The 17,060-nt window shown below is 37.0% G+C and overlaps 1 protein-coding gene across 4 annotated transcripts in view; it reads left to right on the top strand.

The window, feature by feature from the left end:
• NEK7 (NIMA related kinase 7) overlaps window positions 1-17,060 on the top strand; it is a 63,327-nt gene that overhangs the window by 16,579 nt on the left and 29,688 nt on the right. For all 4 annotated transcript variants that reach the window (XR_014956925.1, XM_085586011.1, XM_021547419.3 and 1 more), the window contains exons 3-5: window positions 594-734; window positions 10,275-10,337; window positions 10,905-11,015. Coding sequence is in view for 3 of the 4 variants with exons in the window: in XM_085586011.1 (XP_085442137.1) it covers window positions 594-734; window positions 10,275-10,337; window positions 10,905-11,015 (315 nt within the window). In the remaining variant the exon portion in view is untranslated. The remainder of the gene's footprint in view (window positions 1-593; window positions 735-10,274; window positions 10,338-10,904; window positions 11,016-17,060) is intronic.

Below are 17,060 nucleotides of genomic sequence, written 5' to 3'. Positions count from 1 at the left end.
CTGCATAGAGAATTTAAAATCTTGAAGTGTCATTTCAGAGCTTTTCCCTAAAAGGCCTATAACTACCTCATTAAGCTGGGTCCTGCGCTTTGGGATGCACTGGAGCATTAATGCTGCACCACTTTTGTCAAAACGAGAGTTCTCATATTTTGATTTCTGGAGCAACAGAAGGATATATAAAAATATACTGCATAGCCACTGAGGAGGGACATTAAAATACTGTAATATAAGCTGATCCTTTATTATGGGTAGGATTTCTTTTTTAATTTTTTGATTCTGGGAGCTAGGTTATAGGAACCATGGCAGATTTAAGCCTGATGGTATTTGTTCTCTTCTATGTCTCAGACTCCTGGTAAGCTGAAAATATTCTTAATACACTCAAGATTATATCATTTTCAATTCTCACTCCACAAATGGTACAATGAATGTTTTCTTTAGATCATCTTGTGATTAGTCTGGTTTTAATGCATTGGGAGGAAGGAATTTTAATAGTATAAACCATATTCCTTCACAGATATCTTTACACTGGCGTGATTAATCTTACTGATTTAAGTCTTAAATGCAAACTTTCTTTGCAATATCTTTGGTTCTAGAAAGCCTTACGACCTGACATGGGCTACAATACCCTTGCCAATTTCCGAATAGAGAAGAAGATTGGCCGTGGGCAGTTCAGTGAAGTTTACAGAGCAACCTGCCTGCTGGATGGGGTACCAGTGGCTCTGAAGAAGGTTCAGGTAAGGATGATTTTTGTAGAAATACTAAAAGGATTGATCCAGTTAAATTTGAAAGGCATGTGACATTCTGATGTGATTTTAATACATTTTTAAATGTTTAGCAATAGCAGGGAATTAAGAACTCTGAAAATTCATATGTGACTTTATATAGTATTCCACAAACCAGTGTTTTGAAATTGAAAGTAAAGTCCAGAGTTGCTGAAAAAGATAACACATATAAATGAGCTGTATTTCCTAACCAAAGCTTGTAATCTATAAATAATATGAATATTTAGTGGTGTCTAATGTGAAAATATATTATGCAAATCCATGCATTTTTTATTGAAAAAACAGCTGTAATCTTTCGGTTAAGTAGCCATGCTTCAAAAGCACATAAATCAAATAAGGTCTGTATGTAATGAAAATTATAATAGTGAAAAGGAGAGGAGTTACTGTTTCAAAAGATTGAAAACTACCTGAGACAAATACAAACCAAAATTGTGCTTCAGTCTGTAGCTCAGAGTTTCCTTCAGATTTTGGGATACAGTTCAGTTCATATGATCATCTTCATGAATAATACATCTGTGTGTGGGACTCTACATGGTAATTAAATGCAAGTGCACTGTGGATCTAAGTGAATTTGGTCAAAACATTTGCATTGGTCAAAGCATTTTCTTGAGGAGCCTGACTGTTTTCAAGGTTCATGGTTTAGCCAGTAGTGAAAGAGCAGTTGTCACAGAAGGTGGAAGAGTAGCAAGCTAATTAAGTTATTGTGGCCAAGAAATGTTAAGCCTAACCCTTGTAAATTTTAACATAAGAAATGAACTAATTATTTGTTCAGATACTTTGTCTTAGCAATTAGCAAATTTTAAAATGTTTAAATCAAAAGCAGCAGTTTAAATGGAAACAGCTTTTCAGACTGAAACATTCCACTGTCACACAGGCAAAAGACAGCTCGAGCTATGCCTCCATCCAGTCTCATTTTCATTCTCTTTTTGTTTGGAGCTGCTCAGAGATGTTAGTTGTAAGACCATTGCCCTCTGGATTTACTATGAAGGATCTCTGACAATGTGTTTAATTTTGAAGTCAAAACTGAAATTGGCATTTCACTTTTGATCTTGTGATAAGTTTAGTGTAATACTTGAAGGAATCCTGCCATCAGATCTGAAAGGGTATTTTTACTTTTATAGACTGCAAGATAATATGTGTAATATTCTGTAGATTGTTTTCTAGAGTTTCTGCATTTTAATAGTTTTGGTTTTGTTGAGCTAAATGCATGCACTGTACATTTCTCTGTCATATCTTGACTTGTTGATCCATTTCTATGATTTCCTGTGTGCTGCAGCACCAGGAGGCATGGCTAGTCCTGGCAGTCATAAAAAAGGAGACTTGGTTCCCCCTTCTGGGAAAACTGCCAGATATATACTACTTCAAAAGCTGAAATATATTCTAAGAACTTTGATCAACAGTCTTAAAACATTAGGCTAATTCTTCCTTCATTTTCAGCGTGTGAGAAACCAAAAAGGTCAAATGTGACTTGAAATGCATGTCAATTAAGGTGGATGTGGAATGCCTGGGTACTTGAAGAAAGTCATAAAAGTCCAACCATGAAATTTTTATAACAGTGCTTGCATTAAGAATAGAGGCATTTTAGCCTGTGTACTCCTAACAGCATTTCAGAAGTCACTCACAGCAGACTTCCCAATTTGACAGAAGATTTTTTCCAATGTCTGAAGATGACATCATGCTGTTCATATGCAGGTGATGGTTTCTACAGCATAAAAGCTTTCTTACTTAATTTTTGTTTAATCTTTTAATAAGTTTCTAAGAATATACTGGGTTGTTGGTAGGAAATAGTGTTAGAAAGTTGTGCCTTTCCCAAATGGCTTTATCATGACAGGGGTCCAATTGTCTTTAAGTGTCCAATGTAGGTTGTTGATTTTCCAGTAGAAGTTATTACCTAGGGCGCATGAGGAGGGGCTGTGTTCTGTGTAAAGTCACATCCAGGGGCTGGATGTGTGTAGGAGATTGTCTGAATGGGAAGTGAGATTTGCTTAACCTGGAAGGGGAAAAAATTCCTAAGCATGTAATCACAGCTCAGAAGGCTTGTGTCAGTACAGGGTGTTTGGCACAGCCATTCCAGCTTTCATAGTCCATATCTAAAGGTGTTCTTTTTGGACTTTTGGACAGAAGACCATCTAAATTGTTACTGTGCTCCTGTGATCTCTCTTTTGGTAAATATAGTCACAATAGTTAATTTCACTATAAAAATTTATTTTCATAGATGTCTTTTGTTGAGAAATAATTGCTTTTCAGAGGAGCTGAAAAATGAGTCTGCTCTATAGAGGTGCTTCTTCCTTTTGATTTCGGTCATGTTTGGCTTTATTCAAATTAAAATACTCCTGTTTTTTTCATGCCTTCTTAATGGAAGCTCAGCATGGACAAAACAGGAGAAATGCTTCTTTCAGTTATGAGAGAGGGGCTTTATTCTCTCTATTTTACACCTGTGTGTGGATTTCACTCCCTACATTAAGACAGTGTCTTTAAATGATCTACAATGTGTTAAGTAACATAACTGAGATCTGCACTTCTACTTTTCCATTATCTGCCCATTCTCATCTCGCATCTTCTCACATCTTACATTCCCTCCTTCCTCTCCAATCTTGCAAATCATGTTTGTGCCATCTCCTCCCCATTGCATTTTCCTGGCTGGTTAGGTGTGTACCTGTTTACTTTAGGTGTCTTTGGTAATGGTACCCCATGTGTGTCTCTGCTGTCAAGGGCTTATGGGGCTTAGAATAATTCAGTTATCCTCTCTTGGAGTTGCAGGATCTCAGGCTGTTATTATTTCCAAAAGGATTTTCAGTTTTGTGTTCTTACAAAGCTTTCCAACAAGAATGTTTATTTTTCCCTAATAAAATTTTATTTGGCTGAGATATGTACAATATTGATAAATGTTATTTTAATGGTACAAAATGTATGTTTGTGGAATAAAATGTGAGCAGAAACAAGTAGCAGTAAGATGCTGTGGGAGAAAGGACAAGCAGATGGTGACAGAAACCACTCTTTCTGAATTTGTACTTGCTGCTGAGTCCAGATGACAGAAATAAATAGTATTCTTGATTTGGTTTTTATTAGAGTATGTAGCACAGTGAGAACTGTTTAAGATTTTTTAGTAGTAACTTAAATAGCAGAGTTCACAAAATGGTATGTTGGGTCTTTTCTTCCTGTTGTACCCTTTGTGCTTCATCCTCCCATGTTTGATTTGTTTTTTTTGTAATTAGGAAAGTAATAATTAAATAATCTCCTTTACCAGCATGAAAGTATGCTTCTGAGATGCTGTTAAAATATTACCTAAATAAAAACAGAAATAAAATATATCTTCACTACTCAACTTTTACAAAAGTCTAAACTATATTTTGAGTTAAAGAAGCATCAGAAGAGATCAGCCCCAAGTAAACTGTGACCATAGCAGTATAAATTGAAAAGCTTCTAGGTAAGTTTCTTAACAGGTGGTAAGTCTCAAATCCAAACTATGCTGCAAATGATGCCTGAGGAGGTAGCAGTGCCTCTCTGCTACTGCAGCTCTGGGTAACTCCTGCAGCAGAACACCTGGGGTACAGTGCAGTTTCTGAGCAAGGACCACTGCAGGAGTCCCTTCCAAGGTCACAGTAAGCATTTGCTGGTAACAAATCATCATTAAATGGCAAAAGAGTGGTAAATATCTAAGTTAGTGCCTGTAAGGGTGGATGAGTTCACTTCAGGAGCTATTTTTTAAGGAAACCTTAGCTACTCAAAATTTCAAGTATGTAAAGCTGCATATTTCAACAAAATTTCAGATTAATTGCATTTCTGCCTTACATTGTTCCATCCTTTTTTTCCTTTCATTCCAAAATTGGAGGCCCCATGTTAGAGATTCAGACAATGAATCCTTTTATCTAGGCCGTACATTCATTATTCATTGTACATTGTCAGTGGGTTGCTACTTCAGTCCTGAATTACAGTTAATTAATCTTAGAAAAGCACTTGTAATTTCACACTTTATGAAGCACTATTGTCTCAGCACAGCAGTGCTGTGGTGGCAAAATACTCTAATGCTTGTTGCTGTTCAGTATTGTATCTCTTAATATATCTGTGCATTTGGGTCTTTATTTTGCTTACTTCTCTGGAGGTTTATGTTACAGCAGTTATGCTTGTGATTTGGTTTGGAAATGCTTTTTGCAATTTTTATTGTATACGGAATTTCAAACAGAACAGACAGGTTTATCATTTAAACTTACTGTTTTCAGTGCCAAAAAGGAAAATCTGGAAAAGTGATGGTCTTGAGCAAGTGAAATCAGGTAGATTCCCAACTTGGCTCTTCACTTCAGATGATGGTTTTGGTTGGCAGCTGGTAATTGATCAGATACAGTCTGGACTTAGAAGCTAGGCCTTGATGTTCTCCATCAGGTTTCTAAACCTTCTTCCTATGCCTGTGGCTTTCTGGGGACGTGTATATAAGAACTTCACTCAGGAAGTTAAACTCAAGTATTGCAACTCCTTTTATTAGTTTACACATCTGCATAGGAGCAATTCCTGCTCTGAAGCTTATAACAGCTTAGAAAGTATTCTAAAAATACCAGTATCTCTTGACAGTACTTACAACTGACATTTCTGGAATGCTGAAAGAAAAAGGCTATAATCTATGCTCACACGAAGGTACTACAGAAGAGATTGAGGGCAAAGTTACCAGAGATCCCTTAGTTGCATAGCACACAGAAGTGTAATAACTATCAATATGTTTTTGTCCTTCTACTCTCCCTTTGTATACAGATCATTGCAGGATGAGATAAAAAACTGAGAGCTAAAAATGTTTATTTCACTCTGTGCTTGCAAGGTGGGAAAAAACCTGCTGAGAGTTTTTAAAATGCTCCTTTAAATATCTTCAGCTGTATTTGCCTAATTGTTTTAAGGAGTTTCACAGTAATTGCTACCTAAGGTAAAAAGCTTACCACAATTAGAATTTTTGATTATACTCTTTATGAAAACTGTCACATCATAAAAATATTTGCTGCTTATTAGATTTTTTTAATACTATCATACTTCATTTTTAGAAGTGTTGATCTTATTATAGTCCTTGAAAATAGAAATTGGGGGAAAAGAATTAAAAGTTTAAGTAAGAATATATTGCACTGTGCAGTTTGTGCTGAGTGGAATTGGTGCTGACTGGAGAAACTTACCTCCAAACTGAATTACCCTGTGATCCTGACCTCATAAGTGGGAGTCAAGAATTTGGGTTATTGTTAGTCTGATGAATACTCTAGCAGTCTAATCTAAATACAGCAGTTATTATTGTTAGCCAGTTACAGTGGTGATAACACTTGTTGGCTAATTACTGCTAGTTTCTAATAATGGATGTGTGGAGAGAGCATCACCAGGGACCTGAGCGCTGCTGGGAGAATACTGGTAGTATCTTTGTGTGAGACTTTGCTGTGTGATTTCAAGCAGTCAGTTTGTGTTGATCCAAAAGCTTATTGTTCAAGCCTATCCAAAAATCCAAAGTTTTTTTAGACTTTTGTTGTATCTGCCATGGTTTCCTTCAGGCCGTGCAGTTGCAAAGCTCAGCTGGATATAAAACTGGGTTAGACACAAGTCATTTGACTGCAATGACTTGGTTACAGTGAAGTCACTCAGCTGCAAGGCATGTGCTGCTGCAGCTAAAACCAAGCTCAGAAAACGAGTGCAGTCCCAGAGAAGGCTGGACAAAAGGTTGCAAGTCCTTAGGCAGTGTGTGTCTGGGCTGGATGAGACCTGTGGCCTGCTGATGGCCGTGGGGGTGCTGTCTGTGAGTGGAGGTCGTGTGCTGTGAGAGATCTGTGTGCAGTGCTCATGCTGGAGCACAGGCTGACCTTTCTGCTGGGCTTGCTGACTCATAGGAGCTGAAGGTGGAATTAATCCTCCTGCAAAGCTATAAACTGTTCCAGTCGTGATGGGAGTACAGCCTCCACAGTGTTACACTGGTGGCCAGTCTGCAGCAAGCCTCTTCTGCTGAGCAGACCTTCAGAGTGCTGCCAGGTGCCCTGTGCAGCTCTGACATGCACTTGAAAGGATGTTCTTCAGGTCTTCTTCCATTTCTCAGGGTAAGACATCCTTCAGTGTTGAGTCATCTGCTGATGAGGAAGAAAGGAGGTTTTTTCCTTGTGTTTACAGTAACCTTCTTGTGTGAGCTGACATGGCTTGTTACACTGGCATCCTCTGGTCTGAACTGCAGCAATCTGGCAAAATAAAAGATCATCTATTCAGAGAGAAAATCTCTGAAAGCTTTTTGTATCTGGTGTGATTCAGAGGCTCTTCAGAGGCCATGGATTGAATATTTTCACCTTTTTTTAGGTTTTTTTTTTTTTTTTTTGAAATTAATGTCTGTGAAACTGAAATTCTGGATTTCTGGGAAATGCTATTTATAGTCTTTTGAGGTTAGATCTGGATCAAAATCTGAACCTAATGCTAAACTGTAAATCTTAAGATTATCTGTATTTGTAGTTGTATGGATCAGATAAGACTCATTTTTACTGCCTTGCTATATTTAATTTAGGTAATTCTTGAAATATTCGGTTTAGCTGAAGCTGTGACAAATTTGCAAAGATGCTTATGAAGTGCAACACAAGTAGAGGGAGTCATGTTTATAAAACTTTAGTCTGTCCTTTGGGGAGAGCAGCTGCTTGGTCTAGTGTATTCCATGCTGCTTAATAACAAATTAGAAATATTGGGAATACTATCCAGAATACACAGACAAAATTGTCTTTCTTTCTTTCCTATGTCTTGATTCTAGATATTTTTATAGGCCTGTGTCTAAGGTTTTATTTTTTTGCTCTGTTATTGCTTTATGTGAGGTACTGATTTATGTCCCTAGCAGAGGTATAGCTTGTAAAAAAACTTCTTGAAAAACCTGCTTGTTTAGGTGCATAGGGAATTGTTCCTGGAACAGGTAAATCAGTGTGCCTCTTGGTATATTAGAACACATGAGCAGGTGCAAGATGGCCTGATTTGTCACACAATGAAGCTCATTGGTTTGAATCTTGAAACTGTGTTTCTGGTCATTTTCCAAATCTTACAAGGAGATGGTTTGTGTACAGTTTTTAGTCTGGAATTCTGTCCCCAGTTTTGATTTGGTTTTCCAGGGTGGTTGAGTAGAATCTCTCTATGATTTATAAGGAATGATCTTATCTCACTGTTGTCTAGAACGTGGTGAAAATTGAAGCCTCAAGATGCTCCTCTATACCTGTTCCCTTTTTTCCTTTGCTTCCTGGTACAGTTTACTGGTTGTTTTGGGAGATGCTGTATACATATTTTCCATTTTTTGGTCTCTCAGGTTATAAGGAAAAATATTTGATTTCATGCCTTCTCAGTATTACCTCAATTAATGTGCTACCTGTAATATTTAGGGTTTTCTAAAATGTTTCCCAGGAAAATCATTAGACTCCCTTATGACTGTAGCAAACCCTAGGACTTTAATCTGTTGTTTGAATGAAAAAGCCTTGCTCTTCAATAATTCTAAGTGCAGATCTATACCAGATGCAGGCTATTTCATCTCCTTCACTAAGTTTTCAACTTGAACTCATAAGCTCTTGTCTGTTTTCATCAGTGTTACTTATCTGTTAGTACTTGTACCTGTAATTTCACGTATAATACTCTTTTGTTCTATTACATCTGAAATTGCTTTATTTCTTAATGTTAGAATTCCTTTCTTGTGACTTAAGTTGCTTAAATAACTGCTTTTAACTCTGTTTCTTTCCCATCATCCTGGCATTAGTATACAAGTAATTGTGTGGTGGTTTATTCAGTTTCTTTCTTGTTCAGTAGTTATGTTTTCTTTTTCTTCTCTCTTCTCTTCTACCCCTTTTTTTACTATCTGCAAGTCTGTTTTTTTTTTGTTTGTTTGGTTTTTTTTATTATTATTCTTTCTTTTCCTTCTTGAAAAAGTGAGTCTGGTATCCACTACAGGCTCTTCTTTCTGATGCCAGCTCTGAGGATAGAAGATGGGGAGGTGTGAAGAGAAGTAGTGGTTAGTCAAGAGCACATGTGTGCCCTGGGAGGCCTGTGCTCCATACATGAGGTTTCCAGACTTTTCCTTTCAGTTGATTAAAGGAATGACAAACTCACTGTGCAGAGTGGTGTAGAAAATAAAGGTGAGGTTCAGCAAATCATATGCAGCCTCCCTGATGTGTCTGAACCTCTCTGGGGAGAGGGAAGGAAGGTGTGACGGGTGTGAACAGTTAGGCAGCTGGTTTGAGATGACCTCTTTGCAGACATTCAGTACTGACACTGCTGTTAATCCATATTTTTCTTTCTGGACTTAGTGGCAAGATATAAAATACAAATTGTCAGCTGTTGAGCTTTTGGTTATTTTGAGCTTATGGAACCAGATACCTGTGATCTTCACAGGACATAATGCATCTTTTCTTGGTGATTGTCTGTCTAGAAACATGATGTGCACGAGAAGTTCTAACTGGAAAAGGTAATTTTGTAAATGTTGTGGCAATGAATAAAGCTGAGGGTGTCTCTTATTCTTCTGGGTAGTAAAATATAATATGCAGACCACAAAGAAGTTGGAGATTTTTTTTTTTGTTTTGTTAAACTTGTTTGTTAAATTCAGAAATTAATCACAAATGAGAGAGGAAGGATTCTTAGAGGAAGCAGCATTTTGGTAATTTTTAAGGGAAATAGTGTATGGAGGTGCACATTTCAGCAAGTAAAGTGAAAACCCAGAGGTGGTAAAAAAGGGAGTGAAAACAGACATTACATTAAATATAGATGTGTAGAATTTGGACAAAGACTCTAATGGCAGAAACAAGTACTTCAAACAAAAATTGAAATTAGTGAAGAGTAATTCTAATTCTCCAGGCTAAGTGTAGAAGAGAAAATGAGATACATTACAAAATAATTTGGAGTAATTATGAAGTGGGGGAAAAAATTAAGAGCAGAGATGTCTAACTGTAAAAGCCTGTAAAAATCAAGGTGACTGATGAGGGCTTAGAGAAAAGGGCTCTAATAAACAAATAGCATAACCCAAGTCACTTTGCTGGCTGAAGGGAAGGAAATGGGAGAGAAGGAGTTGGAGGTGATAATGAAGTTTTGATCCTGAGAGTAAAATAATATGGATTATTTAGAATTGAAGTGGAAGACTGTAGCAAGACTAAGGGGAAAAAAGGTATGCTCAGTATTAAGGAATTAGTTTGTGAAAAAGGTTTGGCAGAATGGAATAGGAACCTGAAATTTGAACCATGTATAAGGTGTGCTAAATTACTGCTGTGTGTTGGAACTGATATGCAGAGGTGGCATTTAAGTCATTGGAAAGCTTGTACTTAAAATGTACAATTTTTTTCCTATGAGGGGGCTAAAAGAATAGCCACAGCACTAAATCAGTGCATCAGAGCATTAGAAATATTTCTTACTGTAATATTACATCTTGCCATGAAATGCATAATCCAGATTGCTTTATGGATGCTATGAAATAATGATAATAATTACTCAGTTTACTATATTTTTATCACTTAATAAAAATGTTTTATCTCTTGTGCATAGATATTTGATTTAATGGATGCCAAAGCCCGTGCTGACTGCATCAAAGAAATAGATCTTCTTAAGGTAAAAGATTTATTTAGAAAACATGCAGCCATCATCAAAAAATGTTTTATGTTTTTCATAGACATAATTGAGGTGTCCACTGTTTTTTGTGTAGCGTTTTTAAAAGCCTCATTTTGAAGAATTTTGTGATCTTTATTACTTTAGAAGTGAATACTGAGAAGTAAATCTGATAGAATAATGAGTAACACTTCTAGTAAAAGTTTCTGCCAAAATTAAAATATTGTCCTTTGTGCTGTAAAATCCTAACTTCAAAAACTGATTTTGCTATTTACTTCAGAAATTGACTTCGCTGTTCCGGAAAATCATGCTATTGGACATCTACATTGAAGCAAAATTCCTCTAAAACTGCAGTGTCAGTCACCATCCTGTCAGTCAGTGTATCCTAAAATGCCATTGTGTTCTTGCAAAGGATTTGTAAATGCTTCTTATCGGCATATACTTCTAATTTGTATCATATTGAAATGGATTTTAGAGGTTGTTTTGTTTGCCTAAATAAGAATGTTTGTTAGTCTTAAAACATGTGGCATGCTCTACACTAAAATGTAAATTACTATTTTGCTTTCCTAGCAACTGAATCATCCAAATGTAATCAAATATTACGCCTCATTCATTGAAGACAATGAACTGAACATAGTGTTGGAATTAGCAGATGCTGGAGATCTCTCTAGAATGATAAAGGTAGGGATTACCTTTTTTTAAAAAAATAAAGAGCTTGTAATGTTCAACTTCAGCTTTTCATTCTGTGTGATTGTCACTGGGTGAAATGCAGTGAAAATGTCAGGATCTGTAAAAAAAAGTAAGGTGTTTAGTCTGATCTTGTTTTAGTGTATGCCAATATTGATACTTATGTAAGTATTTTTAACACTTTGCTCAGAATGTAAGTGCAGATGGGGCCAGTAGACTGAAGTTATATCAGCACTGTGGAGAAGGAAAAAAAACCTGTAACGAAAAGCACTGTCACCATTTAGAACAATCCATTTTAATGGCATTCTGGATGTTTTGGCATAATTGTGTTTTGTGTTCCAGTATCCTATTGTCACTAATAGCAGTAAAAGCAGAGAACTGCAGCCATACAGCAGAAGGGTCTTCTTGATCTTGAACTGCTAAAAATATATTTCATATTTCTTTGAGGTCACATGAAGCGAGTTTACTAATATGTGGTTTTGCATTATGGGTTAATTGTCGGGGTTTTTTTGTAATATTTAAATGCCTGTTTAGCTAATCAGAAAAATTTATCCAAGAGCTGTTGTTTAAAATTCTGTATTCTAAAACTTAGATGAAGTTTTAAGTGCCTTTTTAAATGTTTCTTTGTTATTTGACAACTACTTCCTCTTGTTCCCTTCCCTTTTTCCACTGTGTCTTGGGTCTAGTATGTCCTTTTAGCATTTTTCCTTGTGTGCACACCATCATTATTGCTGTCAACACAGCACAACACCACTTTGGGCACAAACAATGCCAGTCAATTAGTGTTCACTCAGCAGCACCAGGCACAGAACACAGTTGGGCTGTTTTGCTTGGGACCTACATGAATAGAGAATGTTAATTTCTTCATTAATGACTTTCATGCTGATTTTTTTTTTTTTGAGCTTTTGAAGATTATTCCTTTCTAAATTGATAATTGTGAGGTAGGATAGTCAAAATTTAGTTCTAAGCAGGTTGACAGCGTCTGTTAATATTTATAGCCAAATGTGATATTTTTTTCATCTCATGAATTATTAATTCTGTGGGCTTACATTTCATAAAACATAAAGGAAGGTTTGTCTTTTCTTTTGAATGTTCAGTTTTGACACAACAGTTACTAATATGAGTACTCTGTGACAGATTGCCTTATGGCATGTCTGGTCTTATGACCCACTGAAGCTTTTTCTTTTTTCTATTGCTTTTTTTTATTATTTAATTTTAAATCCAATGTGTGGCTTTTTCAGTGCAGTTGGCCTCATTACACCTTGTTCAAGTCGGTGGGTATTTCTTACAGGCTCGATCTTGGAGGCACTTTGTGATTGTCCTCTTAACACAGGGATCATGTTTAATGTAGCAAACTTAGATTGCTGTTTGATGTTAATGACAGCCTATCAGGCTATTATTAAATATGTATGAGGTGTCACAATGCGCAGTCTTCATGCTGCTGGTGGAGGAAATGATTTGGTAGATTACTTTGACAATATGAGTTTAAATGTGGGGCTCACCAGTCTTAAAAATGTATTTTAAAAATTGCCTGAAAAATAAGTGATATGTGGAAGTATAGACTCTTCCTAGAAGAGTGGCTGCCTGTCACACTATTAATGTAAATAACTATGTTGTGTTATCAAGACAAATAAACTGCTTTGGTTTCCAGTGTTCTTGCTAGAATGTTGCTCTAAGTTGTTGGAGAATGTTGAGACGCCCTTAGAACAGTGTTTGGGTACCAGGCTTGTGGTGACTTGTAGAGGGGATCAGGGATGTTTCTGAAATTGTAAATGACCACAGCTTGAATGACGCTAAAACCAATGTTAATGTGAGGGAAAACTACTTAATTAGTTTACTTAGGTATTTGTTATGACATTATTGGCACATCAGAGAATACTTACAAGGCTGCCATGCCTCACAGTGCACCGTAATGAATTCTTTAGTTCTTCCCTTAATGAACGACATCCTTACTGCCCCAGCTTTCATATAGTCCCTCTTGTCACCTGCAGATAATGCTCTCTTTGTCCCCATTGAGTAGACAACTGAGGAAAATCACTTGGTGCATTCAGATGTATTCTAATAGAATTCATAGAATCTGCTGTATGTCCAAAAAAAGCAGCTGTGCATTGGCATTTACATATCACATAATGAAAGCAGAGGTATTTCGTGTTCTCTGCAGCTGTGTTTATGTATGTACATACACAGATTTAATCCACTTTACCTTAATTATTTTTTTAATGATCTCTGTCACAGGGAGATGTTTCAATATAGCCTCCATTCTCCAAAAGCAAGAGAGTTCAAAACTGAGGATTTCTTACTGTACAACTTCTAATGGCCTGTTAGAATTCTTAAAAGTGGCATATTGGCATATCAGCAAAACTGAGAGGGAAACATCAGTGAAGGGGAAATGTTTGTGTTTTGACTCTCAGCTGGTTTTGCACTGCAGTACCTTAGCACTGCATATCCCCTCTGTAGGCATGGTAAAAGAAGGAAAAACTCTTGATTTTTCTGCCAGTGAATTAGATTGCTGGATACTACTACCTCAAAGATACTACAAGTAAATCACTGTTAACTATTGTGCTAAGTCCCAGTTGCTCATGGTCTGTTGTTTGTCTGTGGTCTCCTCTGCAGAACATGTGACAGGACATGGCTGCCAAGGTTCAGGGTAGTTCATGAGAACTGGTGTTACCTCATAATACAACCTCCTTCTGCAATACAATAATATGTTGTAAGGCAAGTTTGAGGCTTGATCCCTGTTCTTGTTAGTCATGCTTCTCCTCTGCCACAGTGACAAAGTGAAAATTTTCTGTGGGGTTTTTAGTTTGTTTTCTTGTTTTCAAGCTGCAGTTGATATATTGGATAAAGAAATTGCCACAAAAAAAGAAGAATCTATTAATCAAATGAAGAAAATACATTATAATAATTCAGTAAAAAGAGCTAGTTTGTAAAGATGTTGGAACAAGAGAACTTGAATTGTTGTGCAGAATAATTAGTGTAGGATTTAATGTTAAATATAAAATTACTAGGCTTGCAAGAAGGGATGTTATCTAGGCAGTAAAATCCTGGGGTTTTTTTAACTCAGCAATAAACTTCAAAGTCTATTTAATTTCTGCAGTTATTTTTAGTTTTTAAGTTCTTCTGGCAACATAGTGCACTGAAAAATATTTCAGACTTCAAACTGAATATGTCATACAGATCTTAAGGAACTTAATCATGTTTTGGAAACAAGCATAAAAGCTTTCATCTGAAAAGTTGAAAATATGCGTGCAGCCTTCTCCAGATAGATGGAAAAATAAGTTGAATTCTACAAAATGTCACCTAAGCTCTTCAGCCACTCCTCAGACAGCACTTTTTGTGTGTATTTTTTCAACTTTAAAAAAAGATAAACATACTATAATTAGTTAGGTAAAATAATAAATATTTTAAAATATCTGTATGTAATCCCTATTGATATCTCCAGTTTCTATAGCTAAGACCAGTGAAATCTTTATTCTTGAACTTGTTTTTTATAGGTTAGTCCAAATGCAGGAATAGTCACTTCTTCCCAAGTAACCGATGCAGATCTAAATTGTTCCTTGCAGGAGCTGGAGCTCTGTTCAGACTTGTTTGAAATCTCATAGATTCTAATTTCCATGTTTCACTAGTGGTGGATATTTTGGGCTTCACTGTATGAAACTGCATCAGGCAATTTCTTCTCTCCACATGGTCTGGAATGGAGCCCCTGCTTCCCATGCCAAAGTATATTAGCTCTGGAGTTTGAGACTTTGCAGCACTCAGGGGTTGGCTAGCTTACCTGTGTAAGGGCTAGCTGCCCTGGGTGCTTCAGAGCCCATAATTACCCTTCTCTCTGCAGTGAAGCTGGCTGTGTTGCTGGGAGTGGAGAAATGTCACTTGGTTTTTTTCCAGCTGTTTTCTGGTGGATTGTTGTCCTGGAATTGTGCTAGAAGTGTAGAGATGCTTTTGCAGAAAGTAGGATTTTCTGCTAAGTATTGATAGTACATGGTTGCTATAGTTTGACTGTTGAATTGCAATAGCAGTAAATTTCTTTTGCTGTGATATTTGCAAGAGTTTTGTGAGTATGAAGTTAGGGAAGCATCTGTGTAGGGAGGAAGTGCAGTGTCAGAATTTAGCAGGCCAGGTGTTCAATTTTATATGCCCTTTCCAAAATTTTGGGAAACCTTCAGCTATTGACTGGAGGTTATTCTTTGGTTTTCTGTCTTTTTATTATCTGAAACATTGATCTAAAACTTTAGCAATTGCAGGGGATAGTTGGTGTTCCTGTTTGGGAAGCTGGTGGGAAAATTGGTGTTTCCTGTGTATTTTGAATGGCAGTGTTGCAGAAGCTGTTTTCTTCCATGCACACACATGTCCAGCAGGACTAACTGCTTGCTCCTAGGATTGCCAAATATTTAGTTGTGTGAGAATGTTTTCAGTTTGTCAAAATATAGCAATTTCCTGCTAAAATGTTGCATGCCAATGCTTCATTATAATATCTTGCATCCATTGAATCTGAAATACTCTAAGTCCCTTTGTGCCTTGAAACAGATGTAAAACTCAGGGGATTTTTACAGTAATGGCTGTGAAAATTTACCTAAATTTCAATTCCTCTAACATATGTGCTTAACAGAAATTGCTGGAGCATAATTCCAGAAGTGGAGAATTCCTGTACATGTAGAGCTGTGTGAACCTGCTGCGTCTGTCGGTGCTGACACGACCTGAGTGACTGTCAGTGCTTCCAGCTGGAGTAGGATGGGTGACTGAAGTGGCTTTGCCAGAAACAGCTTTTTCTTGATGCTTTGGATGGGCTGAAGCTTTCCTGTGTCTCGAGGGTGTTTATTCTTTCTAACAGCCCGGGAGAGGGAGTAAAATGAGATGAACATGGAGAAGACAGAAGACAAAGGAGACCGAGGAGTAGGCTGGGACAAGTAGCTGAGTGATCCTTAGGCACAGAGAGAGGATCTGACTGGGAAGAAGGAAGACAAGCACACCTGTGCTGGCTGGCTGGCAGTGTTTGAGAGAAGGCAGACAGGGAATTTATGCCACTAGGAGTAGAGACTGAGGAATATAAGAAAATAAGAGTAGTATATTGGGAAATTGTGAAATGGGATTTCCAGTACTGGACATGGGGACAGGGAGGTTGGAGAGGAGCTGATGTGTTGTCAGAGAATGGGACAGATGGGGCAAGGATCCTTGAGACAGACAAACTGCAGGGAGACAGCCTGGATGGGCTCAGTCAGAGTGGCTGGGAACAGGATAGGATGTGACTCTGTTCAGGGTGCACCTACTCTGTGTAGAAATGGTTGTAGCTGTGCTGTCTTCTTTGCTGCAGTGGTCATTTACTAGGCAAGGAATTTGAAAGACAAAGGTTTTGTGATTACTATAATTCAAGGTTTTTCCAAAGACCATCCTTACTTGTTCTTTTCCTAAGGGATACTGAATAAAGCACTTCAACCACTGCTTTTTGGGGGTAATTCTAATTGCTTATTTTGTATTTCTGACATTCAAGGCAAAACTCTGGGTCTTGATTAGTAGAAGTATTGAGCTTTCACAGCTTCATTCTGAGTGGAAACTGTGCTTTGAAGATGAACTGTTTCATAAAGCTATGTATGTTGAGAAGGAGGTGCTTAAATTGGTGCCAGAATTAATTAACACTTTTGATCTCTATTCTTGGCCCACATTCTAATCTGTAAAATGGGGATATTACTACCTCATCATTTCTAAGGCTATTTGTGAAGATATTTTATTAATTTGATATTCCAACAATGCATACTAGGAAACTGTATCCCTCCCTGAAACTTATATTTAATAACAGGTTATGAATAGTGCACAATAAACAAAGCCCAGAGACATTTTCAAACTGCTCATTAGCTGAGTGTCATGAATGAATTAGTAAAGGGTCTTCTACCATAAAGAAAGCAGAACTGAAAATTGCATGCACACACTCTCAAGGGGGAGAAATTATGGTGGCTCTAATTCTGAGATTTTTCTTTTACATATATTTATGTCCAAATAATTAACATAATGGTTTTGGGGAAAGTATTTTTAAAGTAGTCTTTT

Source organism: Lonchura striata, chromosome 8, assembly GCF_050655825.1.
Source record: "Lonchura striata isolate lonStrDom1 chromosome 8, ASM5065582v1, whole genome shotgun sequence".
NCBI classification, from domain to species: domain Eukaryota; kingdom Metazoa; phylum Chordata; class Aves; order Passeriformes; family Estrildidae; genus Lonchura; species Lonchura striata.
The sequence above is the reverse complement of the archived record's forward strand: the minus strand, read 5'-3'. Positions and strand labels throughout refer to the sequence as shown.